We start from the raw sequence: 24,725 nt of genomic DNA on the forward strand, positions 1-24,725 counted from the left end.
ACAAACAACTATGAACATTTAAGAATCTTTTTAATTCACACTGGTAATAAAATTGCATTACAGTTTCATAAAATAAATGTTCCAGTTTATATATACAGAAAACAGACTGTACATACCCTCAGAGAAGCATTAGAAGAACAAGAGAAAAAGAAATCGAGCGAGTGTGTGTGTGTGTGTGTGTGAGAGAGAGAGAGAGAGAGAGAGAGAGAGAGAAAGAAAGACTTAAGAGACCAAAACAGAAAAACATCACAAAACCATACAGGCAATACAGTGCTCAGCTAAGCAGGCACAACTGTACATCAAAACGTGTAACTGCTCAATGTTGGGGACAGGAAGGGCCAAAAAGGTAGTACATTTACAATAGAGTCCTCAGGGACCAATAGGGCTTTTACTGTAAAAAGTATTGCAGGCAAGCAGACAGATGCTCTTCTCTCTGAGTGCAGCAGAACATCCATCACACATAAGCGTCTGTTTGTGTGTGTGGACCGAGAGCTGCCGCTGCCATCGTTTGATTGGCTATTGAACTTGCGTCTCAAAGCTCCCGTTGAGCTGCCCCTCCTCATAGTCCATCTGACACAGAATCATGTTGTTTTTTAGGAAAAACTTGTCGCCCACACAAAACCTGCAGGAAAAACCAAAAAACACATAGGTTAAGATACAGTACAAATTTCTTTGGCCTACTCACATCAAGTTCACAACAGAGGCAGCAACAGATTTGAAAACCAACTCCTTCACACAAAATCTGAAATATTGTACTTTTTTTTTTTTTTTTTTTTTTTTTATTGTTCTGTGGCTAGGTTTTTGTTTAATTTATAATCTGGATAACAAATTATCATTCAGGTGTCTCAGGAAATAATGATGATTCGGCATCAGATCAAAAGTTTTGGTGAATTTTTGTATTTTGTCAGGCCTGGACCGACCTTTACACTGAAACACTATAGATAGTTGGACAAAATTCATAAGTGAAGAATTGTTTGAATTGCATTGGCTACACCTCACAAAAAGCTGAATTGTAATGGCAGGAAGAGGAATTTACTGACTTGTAATTCAAATAATCTTTTTTTTTTTTTTTTAATTAAGGAGTATCATTTAATTGCACTTTTTTATTTTTAGTCTGCATTAAAATTTGGAAATTCAAAATTTAATTTAAAAAGGGATTTTCAATTCAATGTGGAATGGCCTACAGCTCTGACATAAACTTTCCTTAAAGGTCCATTTCAAAAGATACACATATATACACAAAATATTTTTATATACATAAAAAAAAAAAAACAATAATTAATGGAATATCTTGGAACACCTTGTGTCACTTAGTGTTAAATACTACTACTACTACTACTACTACTAATAATAATAATAATAATAATAATAATAATAAGTATAGGTTTTGTGACGTAAATATGCACAAATGAATTAGAATATTTTGGTGTAGATAATAGTGCATCAGTAAAAAAAATGTACTTATGGAACAGCCTTCATCACAGGCATCAGGAATGCTACTGTTTCTATGACTGTCTCAAAGTCTCTTGTGATGTGACAATAAGGTGCAGATTTAACTAAATGTTTTCAAAACCAACAGCATTTTTCAAAGTAGGACAGGATTGGCACCCAATGAAAGCATGCCACCACTTCTTTTCATTGGCAAAAACAAACAAACAAACAAACAAAAAACTCTGCACCAGTTTCCAAGGAAACCCCACCGCTGAGCTTTTTTTCCCCCTATGTTGGGGCATCTCGCCAAAGTATAAATTGTTAGCCTCTAAAAACTTCCCATGAAATTACATGCCAATTAAAAATAAAAACATTCCATGTGTGCACTGCATTTTTATATCGACAAGTTTGCATATGAAAGCCATGAATGTTGTATGAACAATACAGCGACCATGATGAAAGTGTTGCCTATGATGTTTTCTCTTATCAATCACTGCCACGCCAATGTGCTGTGTTGGCAAAGGAATAGAGCGGAGCATGGGAGAACCAGGGTTGTGCACAGTCCGTCAGCAGCAAGCCTTCACTCATCAAACTTTATTACACACCTGGGGCGTCTTTTATAACCATTGCATACGCACAAAACTTGCCCTGGAAGAGGCATATGCCACTTCCAATGCAAAAGGTGGGATTTATAAAAAACTGACTTGATGGGAAAATATGCACTGTATATACAGGATACAAACAGTAAAATTTGCACGTTTACTTTTTAAAATTATTTGTCAATGACGCGCATCATCAGATAATTTTATTTACACTGCAATAAATATAGGCCTATATTTTCCCACTAAAATAGCTAAAAGATATTTACTTAATCAGCAAAACTGCATTAATTTAATTTAATTTGAATTTTTTTAAACAATTGAAACATTATTGGGCCAGTTCTATTCTAAATAATTTTTCTGAGAACTATTTTAAACAGTTTTTTATGGATATTTTGATATTTATAATAAAACATAAGAATACTGGATAATTTAGCAATAAAAATTGCGTATGGCACAAATGCCATTTATAGTCTGTATCTCATATTTCATTAATGTCTTGTACCTTTGACATTGTTAAACCTGGAGTCATGTGGATGGTAATATGCATAGAAATTATATGCAGATGAGGTTATGCATAGTAAAACTAGGCATTGTAAGCTCCATATATGGTGATTTCGGGGAGGAGTCGGGGTGGAGATGCACTTATGCACAATCTTCCCCTGACTGGGATTTATAAAGGCATTTTTGCGCAGGTTCTGACGTATGCATGTTTTTATAAATCTGAAAACTTTTGAGCGTTTGCAAAATCTAGCTTTTGCAAAATCTAGCTTTTGTGCCTACGTACACTTTTAGGATGAAATCTACTTGTTTATAAAACTACGAGAGTTTTATAAACAAGACCCCTGGTGCTCATCAAATATTCCACTATTTATTCCCATTTAGATTCTTTAGAGGAAGCTTTAGTCAGTTAAGGCAAGACATTGCTGAAAAAGTTTTTTTTTTTTTTTTTGTGGCATTGGTTGTAAATTGGAGTTTGAGCTTGTTTGTATTTACTGTATTCAATGAGTTTAGTGTGTGCATGCGGCGGCTTTCGAGAATCACACAAAAGTCTTTTTTAGAAGTGGGTCACACACTAGAGCATTTAAGACACTGTCACACTCCTTTGCTCCCCAGGAATGTTTGGAAGGATGATCCTTGAAAAGTTCATTCGTCCGGCCGCTTAATTCCCTTAGCGAGACACATAGCGGTGATGTGCTCGGCTTGGCTGTGTATTGAGTAGGAGCTTTCTGGCTGACTGTGTTCAATAAGGCATTCACAGTTTGATCAGGCATGGTATTGGTCTGCCAGCGGTATTGCCACTGAAGCGCTGGTTAATTTCACTCAACTCAAGCTTATAATCCCACTTCTGGTCACAAATACAAACCAGGACAAAACTGGTAGGTTTGAAACGAAAACGGTATGGGCCGATTGGACTGTGTAAAGTCACAATGCTAGAAGTCTTTGAGGTTTTTTTTGCGTGAGCTAATAGGTTCTTCTGCATTTCTATATAGAAAGAATGACTCTTGCAGGCTTGTTGTGATCTCTTTCTCTCCTTACCTCTGATTACAAAGCTGACAGGCAAAACAGTCCAAATGGTAAACATTATCTCTGGCCCTCATCACCATTTCAAAGGCTGGGATCAGTTTACTGCAGGCTGCACAGTTCCCCGTTGTACCAAAGAGCCTGTGAGAGAAAACACAAAAAAGCAGATTTACTCATTTATACCTGTTCTAGCCTTTATGAAGTCATGCAACAAACTGAAAAACGAAAGAAAACAACCGAAGAACTGGAAGGAAAAAAAAACCCCAAAACAAACATCGGACATCTAATGCGATATGTGAATCCAGCTTGGCACACATTAGGTATTTTTTGTTAATGAGGGTACAAACCTAGAAGTTAATTCTTAGCTAATGATCTAATTAAAATGATCACATGGTTTTAATCCCCTTCTTCAAAGAGTTTTTGCCTAGCATACTGTGAAAGCAATGAAAACAGGTCTGAGGCGAGCAATTGAACTGCTCGAAGTTTTTTCTCCTTTTTACCAGAGTAACTAATGAGACTTTGCTCAGACCAAAGCCAGCTGGATTTTACACAAGAGGCTAAATACTATAATGTAGTCAAAAGTTCAAAAGATTCCCCTCGCAAGGATACTGCCTCTATCCTCTGTTCCGCTCCTCTTATTCTCCTTATTTCTCTGTGACCTGCTAAAAGCAGAGTGAGATGTAGAGGGAGTTTTGTGAGGTATGTAACCTTGGAGAGGTAGGTAGATGCTTGCTGGAGAACGGAAAGGGACACAACTCACATTTCTGCACTGTTTGTTTAAGCTTATTAGATGGGATGCAAACCACCAAGGTCACAAACAGAAAAAGGCATCGAGGCAGATCGCTTTCCTCCACTACATCAGCCGTCGAATTTACATTTTCATTTTCAAAGCCCTTGCTCCAATGTTTAATTTGGAGATTCAGAGTCAGAGATATAGATACAGTATATATATACACGTTTGGCAGAACAGGGATGCTACAGTATGCACACAGGAAGAGCAAATGGAGAAGAACAGGGGAGGAAAAGGGGGAAAGTAAGGCAGGATCAGGATGAGGCAGTATGCTAAACACTCCTCTAAAGTTAAGGACCTGGTTGGAGAGAGAGGGAAACTGAACAAAGTTGCGGCGAGTCCATATTAGTCTCTCTCGACTGCTCGCCCTGCGTCACCACCAGCATCTATCCAGCAGACCCTGCTGTTAATTAGAGCAACAGACCCGAGCGGAGAGGAGTCTTATGGTGGGAGAGGGCATGTTGTTATATCAGATAGGCGAGGTGTTAAAAAGAGCCATTGTTAGATCAGGTTACTGCTCCAGTAAAATGTGTTTGTGTGGAACTCTGACACTCTGAGGAGGCCGTGCAACCCTAGTGAGGTGTTGCCTCACAAAAGAGTTCCGCTTATTAAAATAATGGTTCGAGTGCAGCTTTGTTCCAAGCTCAGCACAGAATCTGTGAGAATCTAACTCATAATTGCACATATAATTTATTTATACTTAACATTTTGTAGTTAAACTTTAAATTAGAGTCTGTTAAACATCACAATAGAATTGGAATAGTAATCATAGTAAGTGTATTTACAAACTGCTCAAAAAAAGTATTGCTCAGTTGTCCAATATGTTGTCAGTATTTATAATGTGTCATTGTATATTGTATTCCTTTTTTTGTATTAATTTCTTTAATTTTTATACACAAGCTCTTGATTTCAAACTCTTGATTCTGATTCATTTGGGTATATTTTGGTTACACTGTGCATTTTGCACACACACATGCACATACACATATACATATATATAGCAGAAATTCTCACTTGGCTTCTCATGTTGTAAATTATTCAGAGCATTATTAAAAAAAAAAAAAAAAAAAAATTATAAAACCACTAACAAAAAATCTTTTTGAACTGTTCATTGAAAGAACCAGCTCATAAGAGTCAAGTTTTTTGATTCAGTAAAAAGAACTGGCTCAGTTCAGGAGTCATTTGTTCATGAATCAGACGACACTAATCATGCTGTATTTTTTGTAATCACTAAAAGTTCTGGCTCATAAGAATCACTTATTTGTGAATCGGACTACACTTATGCTTCATGCTTTTTATTCAGTAAAAGAACTGGCTAATAGGAGTCATTTGTTTCAGAAACCAGGCTAGGCTGGTTGTGCTGTATGGTTTTGATTCACTAAAAAGAACTGACTCTGAGTCAAGAATCGGACTACACTGGCTGAATAGAACTCAGAAAGACTTTCTATGCCATTATTCTGCTGTATTTACTGTGTCACATTCATGATTTCTTTTGCTGTGGTGCCGAAGATTCATCACTGAATTTATTTGATTAATTAGAAAAACTATATTTTTACACAGCCCTATCTATTAGTATTTCATGCTTAGTAAAATCACCATTTTTGACAAGGATAAAGCCGTCCAAGAAATTTGTTTTTTTTTTTTTTTTTTTTTTTTTTGACAAGGGCCTTTGGCTGCATATTAAAAGAGACTATGCCAAATCATTTGCCACAACATTTGACACGACAACCCTTAACAGTGAGAAAGCCAGTTTACAGTAGTTGGCTGAGATCTACCAGTCATTCTTCGATCTTGGAAAGTTCTCAGATGGCGGGCCACATAATCCTAACGTTTGCAGACACACATTCATGGTCAGAGGCAGAAGGAAGGATTAAGGCGTCTGTCTGAAGGAGCATGTTCTCTAAAAGGGAATAGTGCACAGATTGTGGTTGAACACATTTCAAATGTCATGCCTTAATGCTGGAGCAAGCAACTGGAGTTGGGAGTTCAATATTGTGTTATCCTGGCTCGCTACTGAAAAGGTGGTCGGAGTCCCTGGGGATCCCAAACAATTTTTTATGGCTCATGTCCATCATGTTGCACAGTAGAGGGTGTTACAGATCACATCACAAGACCTATTTTCCCTTCTTTTCTAAATCAGGTCACAGAAAGCACAGGGATGGCAGTTACAGGTTGTTACTGACTTGTGAAAATTCAGGGACCTCTTGATGGTTTAAGAGCAGAGGAGTCTTCTTAAAAGAGAAGGGACTCCTCACACGCACGCACGCACACACACAGAGAGAGTGACAGATAACCGGGCTTCTGCAAAGAAATCTGCGGTGGTTTAATTGTAGGTTTTTGTGGCACCATGATGGCCCGGCTCAAAATGGAGACTTTACTGGTGGGTAATTTCAGTGGATTAGGTGGTTACAGAAACTCATTTGGAAGGTCACCAGCAAACTTTGAAATACAATGGCTTGGATTTTCATGCAATATAATTCAAGATAAAGTGAAACCAACCATTTTATCAGCAAGGCCATTTAATGTGTTATTTCGAGCAAAATGTGCTCAAGAGCTTCCAGGCCTAAAACGTTCATTGTGCATCATTTTTTGCTATATGAGTTATTACAAGCTTAACTTTTTAATTGTTTTCTTTTAAACAAAGCAGTCTATTCAATAACAGATACTGTGATAAGATTAATGAGCTCTCAACTCAATGTAGTGTTCCTTTAATGTTATCATAGCCTCAGCAAACTAAAAGTCCCCTGCGCACCAATTCCACTGAACAGGAGTGAAAAATTTTACTAAACAATAAAGGAAAGGAGAACAGAGCTTTTTCCTTCATAATCTTGTTTGTGTTTTACCAAACTTTAGTATTAAAGCTGAAAGCCTTTGCTCATTGTTCTCTATGATTCCCTGTGGCTCCGTGTAGACAGGTGTTTCTCTTCTGGTGTTTTTTCTTAACTCCTCTGAAGCCGGCATCAGCTTCTTTCCCTTTAATGTCTCTCTGTGATTAGACTTCAGCTGTTCTGGTCCTTTACTTGCATTCAAAGAGACTGGTTCAGTATTGTACGTGTGAATTTGCAAAGTTTCAAATACAGTGGGGTTCAATAGTGTGAGACCACAATGAAGACCTGGAATGTTCCCGCCGGAACGTAATTATTGTTATTATTTAATTATTTATTTTACTCTACACCTATTTGTTCCATTTATCTGTTTTATTTATCTAATAATTATTATTATATCTATATATCTAATAATAGATTTATTATATTATTAAACATCTCATAAGTATAGCATACAAATAATAGAATGCATATAAATACATCAGACTTTTGGATCCCACTGTCATGTTTTAGAGACAGGTGTCAACTGTATTGTGTTCAGGCATAGTAGTTAATCTTCAAAGTGAGATACGGTTGATATTGGGATTGCTTCCTCTTAAATTATATGACTGATGTCTTTTTTGCCTCATAGGGATAGCTGTGCTTGCTCAGTAGACTATTTTAACATCAAAATGCACCAAATGATTGCTGAGACTTATCTCTGCCCTTTAATCATAATCACATGCTGGCTAGTAATGGATGTGCCATCATTAGGAGGCGTAATCTACTTTATATTTCAATTAAAAGCACCCTTCTTTGATTAGTAAATGACTGATGTGTCCCCCTATAATATAATGCGATGGTTCATTTTATATATATATATATATATATATATATATATATATATATATATATATATATATATATATATATATATATATATATATATATATATATATATTATATATATAAAAATATATATAAAATAAAAAATTCAGGTCAGGGGTGCAAAAAAGAGGCACTCTCACTCTTTGGTCATAAGGTCTAAGGATTTTTGACCCCAGCAAAACAGATTAATCTATTTTTGTGTGCAGTAATGAATGAGTATGGCCTGAAAGCATATAAATCCTGCTATACTTATCTATTAAGAAAACTGTAATAGCTCAAGCTGGTTTGTGCAGTGGTGGGGCTGTGTGTGTGTTTTCATGGGGTGTGGGTTCATTATGGCTCTACAGTACTCCTGAAGGACAAAACTCAGAAGGAGCGCAGCTCATAATTAATGTGTGCATGGCAGGGCTCCAAAAACCCAGCCGAAAATAAAATAAATGCGTTTGATCCGCCCGCCTGTCTTTAATGAAGTGCCTCCCTGTATGGGAGGCTAATTCTGGGTGAGATTTTAGCTTCATTACTGAAGGCGAACGGGCTGATTCTCCAACGGTGTCCTGGAGGTGAAGTTTAGGTGGGACGCCCTGCGTGGAGTCTCAATCAGTCACGTTTAAAGCGAACACACCAGTGCTCTCTCGCTCTGTCTGCACGGAGAAGGATACCTTCTTAATTTGTTCCTTAATAGAATTCATATTCAGCATCTCCAGGCATTAAGTAGCACACATTTGTTACAGGATGAAGAGCAGATGGGCTAGATTTCATTAGGACATCAGAGTCAGTACACCGGCAACAGGAAGTTGTTTTTGTGCTGTTTCCACCTTTCTCTAGCAAACAAAAAAGTAATTGCCAAGCATTTGGGGCTTTTTTCCCCCATCAATTTTATTACCACACATGCCTCAGTGTACCTATTAGGGACCTTGTGAGGTTACTCTAACAGTATCATAACAGTTTACATGTGCAAATTGTGTAATGGCCAGTGTTATTTTTTTATTAAAAGTTTTTGTCTTGTGACAAAAGTATCAGTTAAATTTAGTCAATATTTTGTCTTGTCATGTTCATTACAAGACAAAAGCATTACATTTTATTACCATTTATATTTTAGCTGACTACAGTGCAATAGGAATCCTAATATTCAAGTTTTTTTTACAGTATATTCATTGATTTCAACATTTAACAAACTTGTGTAAAAACTGTAATTCATGCGAGTTCCAACATTGTATTGTCTTCAATATTCTTTACATTTTAGAATATTTACAGTCACAATGAGTTATGTGCTAGCCAGAGTTTCTAAAGTTAGTTCAAGTTATTATTCTTTCTAGATTTTTGTTTCAAAAATATTGTTAGTGAATTGTTTATCAAAGGTTGTTGTTTTTCATACCTCTTAATTGAAACCAGTCAAACAGGTTTGACTGACTTTCTTTTGTGGAACACACAAAACTGCCATTTAATGAAGGTCAACAGGGTCAAAATGTTGTTTTGACCCTGTTGACCTTCATTAAATGGCAGTTTTGTGTGTTCCACAAAAGAAAGTCAGTCAAACCTGTTTGGAACTACATCGGGGTGAGTAATGATGACAGAATTTTAACTTTTGGGTGAACTATCCCTTTAACACAGTTAATGAGGACAGTGCTGAACTGCATGTCTTACTGGGAAGGGCTGTACCAGTTGGGGCTCTTTGGGGAGAGCAGCTTGGGGATAAATGACTGGATCTGGTTGGGAGACCCCAGGGACTGGGATTTAACGCCCAGGAAATAATCATGTTTAATTTAGTAAGCAGATGGCTCAGAGATATGAGGCAAAACAGATCCTTAGACCTGCAGTTCTGCCACTCAGCTGCCTGGGGTGAGCTGAAAGTCCATACATGCAATCATACGCAGCGTTTTATCGCTCAACTTAGAAAATGGGCGACACGTCACATTCATGTAAACATGCAAAACCTTACCCGGCTAAACATAAACAATCGCTACAAGATGCCACTCCAAGCTGTTTGCTCACTTGTGCAACTGGGACTTAATTGGAACACACAGAGTCTGGGTCGGTACACTGCGATGAGGAAAGAACATGCACTTAATCTTCTGTAACAGCCTCAAAGAAAACAACATTTACAAGCTAAAAAAAAAAAATTATCTTCTAACCCCACGAGTTAGCAGATAAATGCAACAGGAGAGAGAGAGGGGACAGGGCCAGGAATGAAACCGGCAGGGTGGCAATCATCGGCTGTTAGATGAGGGTGTACTTTTCTGAATGTCATGCAGCCTGAGGTGTAACAAGCCCTTTCTGCTTTGGCAGCACTTTGACTTCAGCGTGTTCTTACCTCAGGTAGTCCCTGCGACAGAGGATGAGATTGGCTTTGGTGTAGAGGGTGGAGCCCACTTCCCCCAGGCGGCAGTCGCAGCAGGCACATTTCAGGCAGTCTTCATGCCAGTATTTGTCCAGGGCCTTGAGCAGGTAGCGGTCTTTAATCTTACGGTTGCAGCCGGCGCATCCCTTCTGTTTTCCTTTGGGCTGGACGGAGAGCATCGGCACACCTGTGGCGATAGGGAGACAAACACAGAGCGTTGTGATTTACTGCCTGGCTAAACCAGTGACTTTTCATGTTCAGTGCTCTTTGATAAGGGTGGTGATACCACTGAAGCCTGGGCCGCTGTTTCATAAGCATTAGCAAAAGACGATCTTCCGCCCAGATAGCCGTGCGGGTCACTTTGGACTGCGTTCATCCGTCGCTGCCCCCGCTTAAAAGAACAGATGTTATTTTTGGTGAGTGACATACACCTGTTTAATGGGGTTTTGAATGCATCTCTATGTTGGGATGCTCTGGGACCATCACCATTTAGATAGCTGACAGAGGTATTTATGTTGTTTGGAAGATTAGCCATGGCCCGATTTCATCAATATGAGAACTGTTGTCCATGCTAAAAGCCTCCTGTGGGCTTTGTTTGGTATAGATCAACATTAACCTTTTAGAACACTGTTGACCGCAAGAAGGCTGCTCTCAAGCTTCCAGTGAGATACGGTATGGCCTAAGTGCCTTCCAAACATGCACACGCACATGCACATGCACACACACACACACACACACACACACACACACACACACACACACACACACTAAAGCCTGATCTCCTTTTACACTTGGAATAGCTGCATTGCGACCAGAGAAGAGTAACCAAACCGGCTAAATCGTCGCGTTGTCATGTAACCTCCCTTTAAGCATGCCTTTTAGCCTCCTAAAGGACAAATAAAGTCCATTTAATAACTGCACTAAACACTAATAGTCTATCTGCGGTCTGACATTTGTGTGTGGACTAAAAGCCGCCCCCAGGCCAGAGCTGGTAACTCTGGCACTCGGCACCCCTCTGCCAGCACTAACAGGTCTGCCACAGCTGAAAGCTCAGGACAACAGCTCTTAAGACACTCTCTCCCACACTGAGCTATTGATCTGTCTAATAGAACGCGCAGCTAAACCGGCACTCTCCCTCTCTCTATACCTCTCTGCTTTCAAAACACATTTCTCTCAGAAAGACCTGTGTGATGGTCCAATGTTGTTTGGACCCTACTGACTTCCATCATATACAACAACTTTTGTGTTCCAGGATATGAAGGATATGAACTGATTTCGTAGTTAGGTGGACTATACCTTTAAATGAATATTTTCCTGGTATCGTCATGTTTATGTAATGCTTAGCTGATTGTTAGTGCATTTGTGTATGAGACGAGATGTCCGTTAAGAGTATTCTGATGGCAGAGGTCACAGGCAGCAGCTCTTGTTCAGCTCTGGCTTTAATGTCCGGTAATGGCTCTACTGTACATGATCAACAAATGTACGCCAGTGGGCATGAACTCCATTATCCGGTATGCCGCATGCAACTATCAGCATATTAATGTTTTTTTTTGTGTGTGTGTATCCTACTCTAACGGTCTAACCTTGCACTGTTGTTCCAAGAGAGGTTTAGTACATGATAGATTTGAGAAAAAAAGCAAAAAAAAAAAAAAAAAGCAGAATTTTTCCAAAACTTTCAAGCAAGCAAAGCCAATTTCAAACATTCAAATTTTGTCTTGACAAACTTTACCTTTTACTTTAGAGTTATATGAATTCACTTGAATTCTACTTCCTTGTATTAAATTTTGAATTGCTATTCTGTGTCCTGTTTACTACCTCGATTCAAATTCGGCAACGGAATTGGAATTTAAAAGGCACTCTCAATTCAATTCTCAGTGGTGCACAACCCTGGTTATGCGCTCATTCTCACACTTTCCCTCTGTGATGAATATGTTCATTTATTGGATTCAGATTTGTTCAGTGATTTTGGATCGTCCACACATCAGCGGTGCTATGAATATAATATAATTAGCATTTCCTTGGTTATAAAATGAGGTAAAAAATGTAAGAGCACTCGGGAAAGACCGAAAGAGAGAGAGAGAGGGCAGGAGAGCGAGGGCTTGTTAGTTAAATTTATGACTTGGATGTGAATAAGAGCTCTGGTGGTATTCAGCCATCTTATTTCTTTATCAGAACTGGAAAAAGAAGAACACTAATTGGTCTAGCACTACTGATGGGAGCCATCAATTAGCGGTGTGCTTCCCCCTCCAGCTTCCTCCCCCTCTGGCCCCAATACAGGCCCCTTGAAGCCGTCGCATTAGGATCACAAAACTCACTATAAATACCAATGTTCAGTATAAATGAAGGTAAAAAGCCTTTAAATTGAAGCCACACTAGCTGAGGGCGGTCGTTTTCTACCTGCATTTCATGGCTTGTTAGAGGTGCACTCTGCAGGTATGCCAACAGTACTCTCCTGTCAGCCTTCTACAGAACTAGAAGCAGTCTTAATGAGGAGAGAGAGCGCTCGTCTGCGAGGAAAAAGTGTGTCTGTGTTTGTATGTGAGTGTGTGTACGAGACGGAAATGAGCTTGGGAATCAGGCTCCTTCAGTTCCCCAAGGGATGGCACAAAAATCTTTAATTTGCCTTTTATGACAGCTAATTAGTTATTCTATTCAGAATCTTTGCTTTAAATAAGAGAACTAATTATACACAAAGGTCGTTTCCCCCACCTCAGGAGAACCACACATAATTGGTTTAGGCCCCCACTTTCCTCCCACCTTTTAACAACGTGCACGTTGGCTAAAGAAAAAGTTAACCGTGGCGAGTTTAACCCTTTCTATTGTAAACCACTCAAGACTCATATACAAGAAACCTTTGAGCATTCCCGTTCTGTAATTACCTGGATGAATTCAGGTTTGTCGGTAACTGAATGACTCCATCACACCGTGACGGCTAACACCTCCTGTCTCACCAGGCTAGAGCAACCTCCAGGATGAGTTAGCTGATGTGAGGAGCGCTGTATTCTGTCTGAGCTAATCATCTTGTTTCTGCCATCTCTGAGAAACCTCTTGTTGTTTTCCAAAAAAGAGCGAGCTGAGATATGCTTTTAGAAGCCCTATATAGCCTCAGCACATTTTAACCTGAAACGACAGAGTAAATGACTGAATAAAAGTTAATAATGTTGACTCTGACATCAGCAAACTGGTATTTTGGTGTTTATACAGAAGAGTGCACCTGTCATCATTCTTTGCACAGCCTGGAATCTCGGTAGTAGACCCTCTCCCCATTTCTGTCATGCAGAACAAAAAAGTGCAACATTATAAACAGAGACACAAACTGAGGAGGCAGCTCGCCCTTAATCCAATCCATTTAACAGATACAAGTGCTGCTGACCTTCCTGTGTCATTCCATGTCACAAAAAAAGCATACCCTGCTATCCGCTACTTGATTCATATCCTAACAGTAGATGCGGTTTTTTTCCTTCAAGAGGCAGCGTTTGCCTTGTCAAACATTTCTTCCAAACAAATAAAGGGAGGGAAGAAAATCATTTGCTATTAGTAATTGGTGTGCACCCTGTCATCTGCCTCTTTTCCGCCCATCCACCCTTTAAAGACCTTATCTCAAGTCGAATATGTATGGATGCGTTTTTGCATTTGAAACTGTCAGACCATGTACTTTCCATTATAAAGATAGGATCCGGTTTCTATGTAGGCCTTCATTTCAAGTTCCATTTTTGTGGATATCGAAAAAATCAAATCAGTACCCTTTTGATGTATTTAAGGTTTAGAGCAAGAGGGAAAAAAGTAAAGGAATCATTTTAAAGCATTACATCACAATAATCATATCTTTGGGGGGGAAAAATGTGAATATTTGTTTGTATTTGTAGTCAGATTTTTTTTCCTCTGTTGCATCTTCTAGTAAGCACACAGTGGAAGCCAATGATGATGCAAAGTTTACTGTATGCAGGGTCACTGTTATTAGACCTGATCAATTAGCTGGAGACCTCAGTGTGAGGCCTCTCCATGGGGGCGGGTGAAGGGGGCCGCTGGGGCATAAATGTGAGATCAGGAAAAGAGCGACATGAGTGAATGATGTTTTTCCTTTCCCAGAATATGAAAGCAAAAATTTCAAATACTTTTTCCTTGCAATTACAGTGGTTGGGGACTGCAGCTTTCGAGCTTCAAATAGGACACAAAAGAGCCATAAGTGTCATAAAAGTAGTCCATATGACTTAATGACGGCATGCTTTATGTGAGAAACAGACTAAAATATATAGTTTTAAAATGTTAAAATTTAAGTCGCTTTTTAAATCAGATTTTAGAGATTCTGATTCTGCCAGATTTGTGAATGAATCATTCTTTTGTGTCAGGTATTTTGGTGGATTTCTGGTTGATTCGGATCACAAAATTTGTTCAGAATCAGATTTGAATCTGACTGATACTCAAGCTCACTCAATAATCTGGTGAGAGCAGATAACAACCCTCTGGAGGTTATCATTGAATAACTGAATTATTTACAATTTTAAACTAAAAAAGGAATTAAATTGGCTTAAATTTCCAGCAAAGCTATTGTTTGACTTACAATGACTTACAAACTTTATATTTTCAAGTTTGAAAGTTTAAATAATCATTCATTATAATTACATGGAAAAGACCAAGATGTTTATGGCCACATCATCAAATTCAGGCACACCACTAATTACAATATGCATAAATTATAGACAAAATTCACTCTTACTGAAGTATCAACATGGCTTTGTACTTTATGAGGGCCTGCATATGAATCCCACAATGCCCTTAAACGAACCTCAACAGCATAAACCATGTGCATGACCTCAAAACAACTGAGAAAGGGACCAATTTAGAGGAACAAAGTGCTGGAGACTTGAACTACAGATGTATGAGGGATTACAGGCAGTCATCTGTTGCAAAGCTGTTGGCATAATTTTTCATGTATGACAACCTTTGGTTATGTCAGCAGCAATGCATGCATGGAGCAGAAGTGTTCTCCAAAATATTAAACACCAGCATTGAATGAAAAGAGTCTGAATTGTTTTCAATGGCAGGTGAGTTTCCGTGTACAGTTCAAAGAATTTTAGTTAAAAGATGCAACAAATCCTTTAGTTTAACAGGTCTGATTCCAAAAGCAATGTAAGATTAGAGACGCTCATTGGTTTAAGGTAGTACTCTGAAAAGAGGCAGGAAAGTGTGTTGGAGATGAGTGTATGGTGGTTGAGACAAATTGGACTAGAAGGCCACAGTGTGACAAATGAAAGCTGATCAAGCCATGGGAGGTTGTAGTCTTTGATTGAGCTGAACCATTTGTCAGAAGGGAGTCTTGGTTGTGACAGGGATGGGAGACTTGATAAGCACTTGCATCTTATCCCGACAGTGGGCAGATGCGGTCCTGAATCACAAGTTTACTGGTTGAATGGATGGAGTTGATTTTGTAGTTGAGGTGTTTGGAATTAACCCTCTGGAGTCGATTAACACGTATACGCGTTTTGGGGTATTTTCTCCTGATAACCCCGAAAAGAACTTAAATTACACTTTCAGTTTTGATCGTACAGATAAGTGCAATACATCAATCGAATCTGTAAAGGGTCTACTTTTTTTTTGTATACAGACATAATAACAACAAAACTTTGTGCACTTATAAAAATAAAGATAACAAACAATGAGTGCTGTCTGCAGCCTTTGTCTGCGCTGATCTTCAGATACAAATGCGTCATTAAAATGAACTGTAACTCAGTGAATACTCAACGAAGAGACATGAGAGAGATATCTATAGAAAGCCTGACATGTCTACTTTTAAACTAAACAAGTGCTGCTGAAAACAAATATTCTGTGATAAAGTAATCCATATGAAAACAACGCGATGTCCGTTTTTCACGTCTCCCTTCATTATCTTCTAATGCGACCATGCCCCCGCGCCGAGCGCGCTTTTGAGATTCAAATGTTTCACTGAAGCGCGCGGCTTTTGAATACGCCCACACAACAGAAGACAATGCAGCGAGACTGTTCTTCAAGTTTTTATTATTTTACTGTTTGCTTCGCGATGAGAGGAATAAGACATAAATCACCCCAAAAAGATGTCATGTGGTTGAGGATTTGAGATTTGGATTTCCTCAGAAAAAAGAATGAAGCACTTTATTCAGCAGAGTTCATAAACATGAGTAAGTCTCTTTTTATTTATTTATATACTTGTACTAGTTTTCACATAACGTGTAAACATTTTACTAGTTAGACTTTTTCCAAAGACTTTTTCCAAACTATAATTCCTGACTAAATGTATAATCAAGTGAAATATTATGAAGTTTCAATAACAATATACACTACTATACCATTCAAAAGATTGATGTAAATAATATAAATGTAACAATAAATGTAACTGTAACAAATGTAACAATCATTGCTGTTCTTTCAATTTATCCCCCCTAAAAAACCTAAAAAAAATATTCTCAGCTCTTTTCAACATTAATAATAATAATAATAATAATAATAATAATAATGATAATGATAATAATAACAATAAATGTTTTTTTGTAGAAAATAAGATTGTTAAAAGGATTTCTGAAGGATTGTGTGACTGGAGTAATGATGCAAAAAATTCAGTTTGAAAGTCAGCTTTGATTTTTCCTAATAAACTGTTTAACTGCACTCACAAGTGAATATTAAATTATGTTGTGGGATAATTAAATATATTCTAAATAAACTACAAACATATAATTATATAGATTTATTCTGTCCTCACATTCTTTCTTGTAACTCATCCCTCTCAGTGACACAGCTGACTGAATGGCTCATTATGCAGCTCATTATGCAGGCCTTTGTCTTCTCAGGTGTGAATTCATGATAGTTGACGCCTACTCGCATATGACTTTTACCAACAAAAAGTGTCTTAGAAAATTTAAATCAATATATTGTTTTCTGTAAGTGAGTAAACAAGATGATTTTCACATAATTTAGAAAAAAAAAATTCTAGGCTACAAGCTCCAGTTCTCAAAAGTCCTGGGAACCAATTTTCTGTATGTGTTTATTGCCTTATTCAAGTGATTTAACATTTTTAGTTTTTTCACTAACCACGCATAACATTTTTTTTCTCAAAAACACAATCATGTACATACATGCTGCTCACATATTATTATAGCCTAGTTTGTGCTGATTACAGTGAGATTAGACTTTAGCCATTTAGATATTTATAAGAAACTTAAAAAAGGACAAATGTCAGGGCATGACAAAACTTCTCCAGGCCCCAAAAATACCCTTAGACTCCAGAGGGTTAAAGGGTACCAGATAGGATGTGGTTTTAAATATCAGTCCTGAAGCCCTATATAATTAAGATTTTGAGTTCACCTAAACCCTGCTCAGAGAAGTTTTTTAAAGGGCATTTACATATGAAACTGTCTCGTATTCAAATACAGCTAGACTAAGTACAACATATGAGAACAGAAAGCAGAAAGGGATTGTTCACATAAAAATGAAATTTATGCCATCATTTACTCACCTTCATGTCCAATCCGATATGCATTTCTTTTTAAGACTATTTTAAAACTACTGCATTGAACTTTATCATAAACCAAAGATTTGTGTTAGCTCTAGCTGTGCATAGGAGCCCGTTGTGTGCATGTAAGATGAGACCATGGCAATCTGGACTATAATTTGTCAACCAGCCGCCGTGGAGGTTAATGGGGAACTAAGGCAGATGTCCTGCTATTGTCTGTGTGAATCAGTTCCTTTCAATCAGTCCACATCATTACTGTAATTGAGCTTGTAGACACTAAGTCTTCTTTACTGCCAAGGCAAAACACATCTGGTAATAATGTCAGGTAGAAATGTCAGGTATGCCAGCTGAAACCGATAAATGAATAAAGAACTTGATCCTAGTTGATAAGGACAAGGCGGAACAGTCTGAAACATATTGATTTGTGTGTTTGGTGGACATCATGGAGCACAAAATAGGAGAATAGTATATGTTCAGCTGTAGCTTGTGGGTAAAGGTAAAGCAGTTGTGGATGCTCTTTGTATGAAATCAGGCTAGTCTTTGCTTGCTATCATCATGATATAATTAATAACCCAGAAAAAAACTGGAAGAAGAGTTAATTTGACTGAAAGAACGATGAAGGAAGAAAGAGGGGAACAAAAAAGTGAGAGATCAGGGCTGGCACGATCAGTGCGGTTGGGAAGAGGGTGACGTTCATTAATATGATGCACTTTCGCAAACTTTAGCAGCCTGCTGCCGCTAATAAGCCCTGGTAAAACGGAGCAGTGCTGCTCCTTCGCAGTGACCCTGGCACTGCCCGGGATAAGGGAGGGTTTTGTCTCTGGGAATAATTGCGCTTTTCACATGCTACAAGTGTCCTGACCCCTGCGGTTGGTAGCCACTTTCCCCGAGCATAATTACTTCTGATCTGGCCCAAATGAGGCAGCCGCATTAGGCCTGCAATAACACTGGCCTGGCTTCAAGCACAGCAGTGTGGGGAGTCTGGGTAGAGCAGGGCCTGGAAACAAGGGGTTTCTTTTCTCCAAGCCCTGGCGGTTATTTCCATCACGTCAGAGCTGCATTTCTTACACTTGCAGTCACTTCTAGGACCCAAGGCCTTCTCTCTCTCTCTCGGATGAGGAGATTGAGAGGCTTACTAAACACATTGTTAGCTCCTGGTGCCCTGCTAAAGCTTTGGCTAACAGATGCGATTCCAATTAACGGATAACTTCATTAGCTTGTGTGTGTGTGTGTTATTTTTTGCTCTACACTTTTCTTTCTCCTATTCATTTTAATTTATTCACATGGGGTTAATTAAAAGAAATGTATCAGAGATCTGCAACAGCTATCTAATTAAATTCATTACTGCTTATTTTGGAGACGTGCAAAAACTGGCAGTGTTATTGCAAGAGGCAAGTTGTTCCAACACTTTGGCGCTCACGCGCGTGGTGAGAAATCAGCTCTAGAAGGTGAGTTGTCGACAGACCAGAATCAGAAAAGCTTGTGTGAATGGGGAGAGAGAGAGAGAGAGAGAGAGAGAACACACCCGACTCAGGGGTTAGAAGAGTTTAAGAGGAACAATCATTCGCTCGATAGAGAAAGAATATGGAGGTGTGTGACCTCACATCCAGCCAATCAAGCATCACCCGTCTGGAAGTTGTTCTGTACAGTAGGCCTGGAGTGTGCGTTTGTTTTAGGTCTTCATTTAGACAGAGCTCAGAGATGGCAGCCTCTACCCATTTACTTCACCAGAAGGCATAAACTGTCAATATTTCCCGCTGATGAATGACTCTTCATATATATATGAACTCAATTCATTTTTCCCCTCTTTTCCCACAGATTGCATTTGCATCTGAATAAAGAAATAAATCCATCTATTCTGCCTCCAGATCTTTTCAGACTTTGAGAAAAAAAAAAGGAAGACAATCTTATCTGCTACTTCATGACTCCTGGCAAGAATGTAACCATTAGCACCGTCGGAGCCTCTTTCCGCCATCCGTTGCACAATGATGCCCCAACACTTTTTAACCAACATTAAAAATGCATTTGGCTAGGCATAAATGTAGGCCTTCTAAAGTTTGTCACTCCCAAGGTTAGGGAATGATGTATGAAATTCCCCTCTCCCCAGCAATTACTACACATTTAGCGTTTCAAAAGATATGCCAGGAGACAGGTGTGCCATTCAGAACCATGCTGCAAGGTTGAAAATGGAGGAAACGCCATGCAGCACAACTCCATTTGGGCCCCGTTTAGAGCTGAATAATGCAAATCCACCACGGGGGGTATTTGTTTGGTGTGTGGGGCCTCTGTGTCACTCGAACACTCTCTCGGCTGCCCGTCTCCTTATGGGGTAAATAATGATGCAGGGTTTGGATTTTAACAATTACATTTAATTTTCCCAGGCTTTTTGGTTTACTGTACCAGCCTTAATCAGGTGAACATTCTGTGAAGTTATCATTGAGTATATTAGCAGTCATTTGACGTTGTAATTGCTACAGTTTCCCAGCCATGTGAACTTCAGGGTTTGTTTCAAGTGTTAATCTATATTTAGAAGATACTTGTTATTCTTACTGCTAAACAATTACAGTATTTCAAGCCTGTGAATTTGTGTATAATTAGTAAATTTAGTCTTTATTTTAGGGATGTCTCCATTAGGAAAAAGCATTCATAATGTTTATCAATGCACAAGGTTGGCAATTATTGCCAAAATGTAAAAAATGTATCTGCATAGGCTAATATCATATTCTTGTCCAAATGTCTGCATTTTTTAAGATATAGTTTACTTTTCCATCATCCAGCTCCATAAAAGTGAAATATTATGCATTAGATTTTACTATACAGGTCCTTCTCAAAAAATTAGCATATTGTGAAAAAGTTCATTATTTTCCATAATGTAATGATAAAAATTAAACTTTCATATATTTTAGATTCATTGCACACCAACTGAAATATTTCAGGTCTTTTATTGTTTTAATACTGATGATTTTGGCATACAGCTCATGAAAACCCAAAATTCCTATCTCAAAAAATTAGCATATTTCATCCGAACAATAAAAGAAAAGTGTTTTTAATACAAAAAAAAGTCAACCTTCAAATAATTATGTTCAGTTATGCACTCAATACTTGGTCGGGAATCCTTTTGCAGAAATGACTGCTTCAATGCGGCGTGGCATGGAGGCAATCAGCCTGTGGCACTGCTGAGGTGTTATGGAGGCCCAGGATGCTTAGATAGCGGCCTTAAGCTCATCCAGAGTGTTGAGTCTTGCGTCTCTCAACTTTCTCTTCACAATATCCCACAGATTCTCTATGGGGTTCAGGTCAGGAGAGTTGGCAGGCCAATTGAGCACAGTAATACCATGGTCAGTAAACCATTTACCAGTGGTTTTGGCACTGTGAGCAGGTGCCAGGTCGTGCTGAAAAACAAAATCTTCATCTCCATAAAGCTTTTCAGCAGATGGAAGCATGAAGTGCTCCAAAATCTCCTGATAGCTAGCTGCATTGACCCTGCCCTTGATTAAACACAGTGGACCAACACCAGCAGCTGACATGGCACCCCAGACCATCACTGACTGTGGGTACTTGACGCAGGACTTCAGGCATTTTGGCATTTCCTTCTCCCCAGTCTTCCTCCAGACTCTGGCACCATGATTTCCGAATGACATGCAAAATTTGCTTTCATCCGAAAAAAGTACTTTGGACCACTGAGCAACAGTCCAGTGCTGCTTCTCTGTAGCCCAGGTCAGGCGCTTCTGCCGCTGTTTCTGGTTCAAAAGCACACGCCTGTGCACGGTGGCTCTGGATGTTTCTACTCCAGACTCAGTCCACTGCTTCCGCAGGTCCCCCAAGGTCTGGAATCGGTCCTTCTCCACAATCTTCCTCAGGGTCCGGTCACCTCTTCTCGTTGTGCAGCGTTTTTTGCCACACTTTTTCCTTCCCACAGACTTCCCACTGAGGTGCCTTGATACAGCACTCTGGGAACAGCCTATTCGTTCAGAAATTTCTTTCTGTGTCTTACCCTCTTGCTTGAGGGTGTCAGGTCGACAGTCTTACCCATGATTGCGGTTTTGAGTAATGAACCAGGCTGGGAGTTTTAAAAGCCTCAGGAATCTTTTTCAGGTGTTTAGAGTTAATTAGTTGATTCAGATGATTAGGTTAATAGCTCGTTTAGAGAACCTTTTCATGATATGCTAATTTTTTGAGATAGGAATTTTGGGTTTTCATGAGCTGCATGCCAAAATCATCAGTTTTAAAACAATAAAAGACCTGAAATATTTCAGTTGGTGTGCAATGAATCTAAAATATATGAAAGTTTAATTTTTATCATTACATTATGGAAAATAATGAACTTTTTCACAATATGCTAATTTTTTGAGAAGGACCTGTAAGTATTCTCTTGAAGTACATTTTCTCTTTAAGAGTGCATTTCAGAGCTTATGTACTGATAACAGAGCTATGTTGTGTAAAAATATTTAAATCAATTAAGAATATTAAGAAATACTTGTCTTCTATGCCGTACATAATATTAATTGTGCTGCATACATTCACATGTAGCATAGAGTTTGTGTTTAATTTCTTTTAAATGTATATATATATCAGCCATTTACTGGTTATTGGCTATAACATGAAAATAATTATTAGCTTGCTGTTATAGACCAGAATTTCAGTCTTTCTCTCTGCATAAGTATAAGGTTTGGTTTAGTTCCTAGTCATTATAATTAGCTTTAAATAACATCTATGTCATCATTTAAATGACAAGTTAACCCTTTCCCCGACATTGACGAGTTATCTCATCTTTTAGAAGACAATGCTTCCCTGCCAAAGACGAGTTTTTACCGCTTTTCGTGTTTTCACTTTTATACATTCGGGGGCACTATTACACATCTTCTGAACGAGTACAAAACCTCCCGAACAAAAAAAAACAATTAAAAATGAATTAAAAACTAATGATCTCTTATGTAAACAGATGGATATTAAAAATAATGCGATTATCAGCAATAGACAGCATATAAATGAAAACTGCATGATGTTATGGAGTAAAATGTTGATCCAGGAAGTGGTATATGTCTGTGCAAGCTTTGGAGGTGTTGATGGAAGTGAATTACTGGATTTATGCTTTGATAATCATACTGAATATTATCCACATGTAGTTTTTGATAATGTGATTCAAATATTCATACAGCAAAATATACTGGAGGCCATAAAATTTTTGTGAAAATCATCAAAAATCGCTGGCGGTGGCTGGCAACTTTTTTCAAAAAGGCTGGTGGGGAAAGAGTTAACTTGTCATCTCCATAGCAGCATTGAGAGTGCAATAACTTAATGACCACACCATCCAAGGTTACTGATGCTGCCAGAGAATTCAAGAGTTAAATCGAATGGCCACTCCATTATAAGCTCCAATGATGCATGGGAGACGGTTATGTTTAAATGTGTCAAGAAAGGATAAAATCATTGGCTGGCAGATAGAGGGGTGGACAGCATTATTCAGCCTGTGCTCAGTTTCCAATTTCAATTATAGACGAGCAGAGTGGCCAAGCGCTTGGACCACAGCTGCCACTCTAATGGATCAGAACCCTCACGCTGAGCATTGATTAAATCAGCCTCACCAATACCGTGTCCTTCCCCTTTAAGGAACAATACAAACTAACCGGCAATCACTGCCTTTAATTAGGTATTCAAGATTTGATTTATCGAAGGTCAGCCAATGAGTTGTGGAAGTTAGTATCTCATTAAGTGGACCGGGTTTCCATTTTCCAGCCTCCCTCCAGTGCTTTCTCTAACAGCATCCTCTCTTATATGTTGTGGCTTTTTTTTATTAAAAATAGGAATAGATTTTAATATCCATGTAATATTTGGATGGAATGTGTTTACACAGGCTATATTGGATTTCTCTCTCCCAACTATTTTCATAAGTACTTTACATGAGGTTTGTGGCGTATATATATGGAAAGTTTATTGAGCTGGGGGGAGTTTTCATTATATTGTCCCAACAGAAAAGAAAAACCCTCTGGCCTACATGTTTCCTTTATTTATAACTGTGACCTAGTCAGCATTGCAAATATTGATGAATAGAATTTCTAGATTTAAAAATAAAGGTATTATAATAAATAAACAAATGGATTGGTTTCTCCTTGAGCAGCAGAAATAATATAAAGATCAAGAGATGAGCATGAAGGTATAAAAATGGAAATTAACAGTCAATATGTAGTTAACGTAGTAAGATTTTTTTTTAAATGCTTTCATTCAGCATGTTTTTAACATTAATAAAAATAAATAAAAAAAAATGTTACATGAGCACCAAATCTGCACATTATAATGATTTCTGAAGAATCACATGACACTGAAAACAGGGGTAATGGCTGCTAAATATTGCCATCACAGGATTAAATCGCATTTTAAAATATATTAAAATGGAAAACTGTTAAACTGTAATAATATATAAATATATATATATATATATATATTTTACAGTATTTCAGTTTTTACTGTATTTTTGAATCAAATTGTTGGTGAATAAGAGACCTTTCAAAAAAACTTTATATATAATAATAAAAAATATATACTGTATGTATACATATTGGTTTTGTCAGATATAACAGTATATAAAAAGTACATAGCAATGTACACACACAGAGAGTGGTCAGACATACAGTACAGTACATTAATTTCTTTCAGTATATTATATTAGTTTATGAAAGTGCAACGCTATAATATCATATCTACGTGTGCGTGTGTGTGTGTGTGTGTGTTTTGTGAGGTGAGTCAAGAGGCTACAATCTCCCAAAAAAGATCTTCCTCACTCCAGGAATGACAAATTGAATATATTGAACAGTGCATCATTACTTATTTCAGAATTCATCTCGCTTTACTCTGCTGTTCAGTAATCTTC

General features: G+C 38.1%; 1 protein-coding gene across 2 annotated transcripts in view; it reads right to left on the reverse strand.

The window, feature by feature from the left end:
* Window positions 1–13: 13 nt before the first annotated feature.
* Window positions 14–24,725, reverse strand: part of LOC109093819 (rhombotin-1) — a 30,599-nt gene continuing 5,887 nt past the window's right edge. The window contains exons 1-4 of one of the 2 annotated variants that reach the window (XM_042759983.1): window positions 13,254–13,478; window positions 10,348–10,561; window positions 3,570–3,695; window positions 14–622 (exon numbers count right to left, since the gene is read on the reverse strand). In XM_042759983.1, coding sequence (XP_042615917.1) covers window positions 517–622; window positions 3,570–3,695; window positions 10,348–10,553 — 438 coding nt within the window. In that variant the 5' untranslated portion in view covers window positions 10,554–10,561; window positions 13,254–13,478 and the 3' untranslated portion in view covers window positions 14–516. Of the gene's footprint in view, window positions 623–3,569; window positions 3,696–10,347; window positions 10,562–13,253; window positions 13,479–24,725 lie in introns of those variants that run through there. The other variant, XM_042759982.1, reaches the window with a different exon arrangement.

The sequence above is a fragment of the Cyprinus carpio genome, chromosome A7, assembly GCF_018340385.1.
Source record: "Cyprinus carpio isolate SPL01 chromosome A7, ASM1834038v1, whole genome shotgun sequence".
Lineage (NCBI taxonomy): Eukaryota > Metazoa > Chordata > Actinopteri > Cypriniformes > Cyprinidae > Cyprinus > Cyprinus carpio.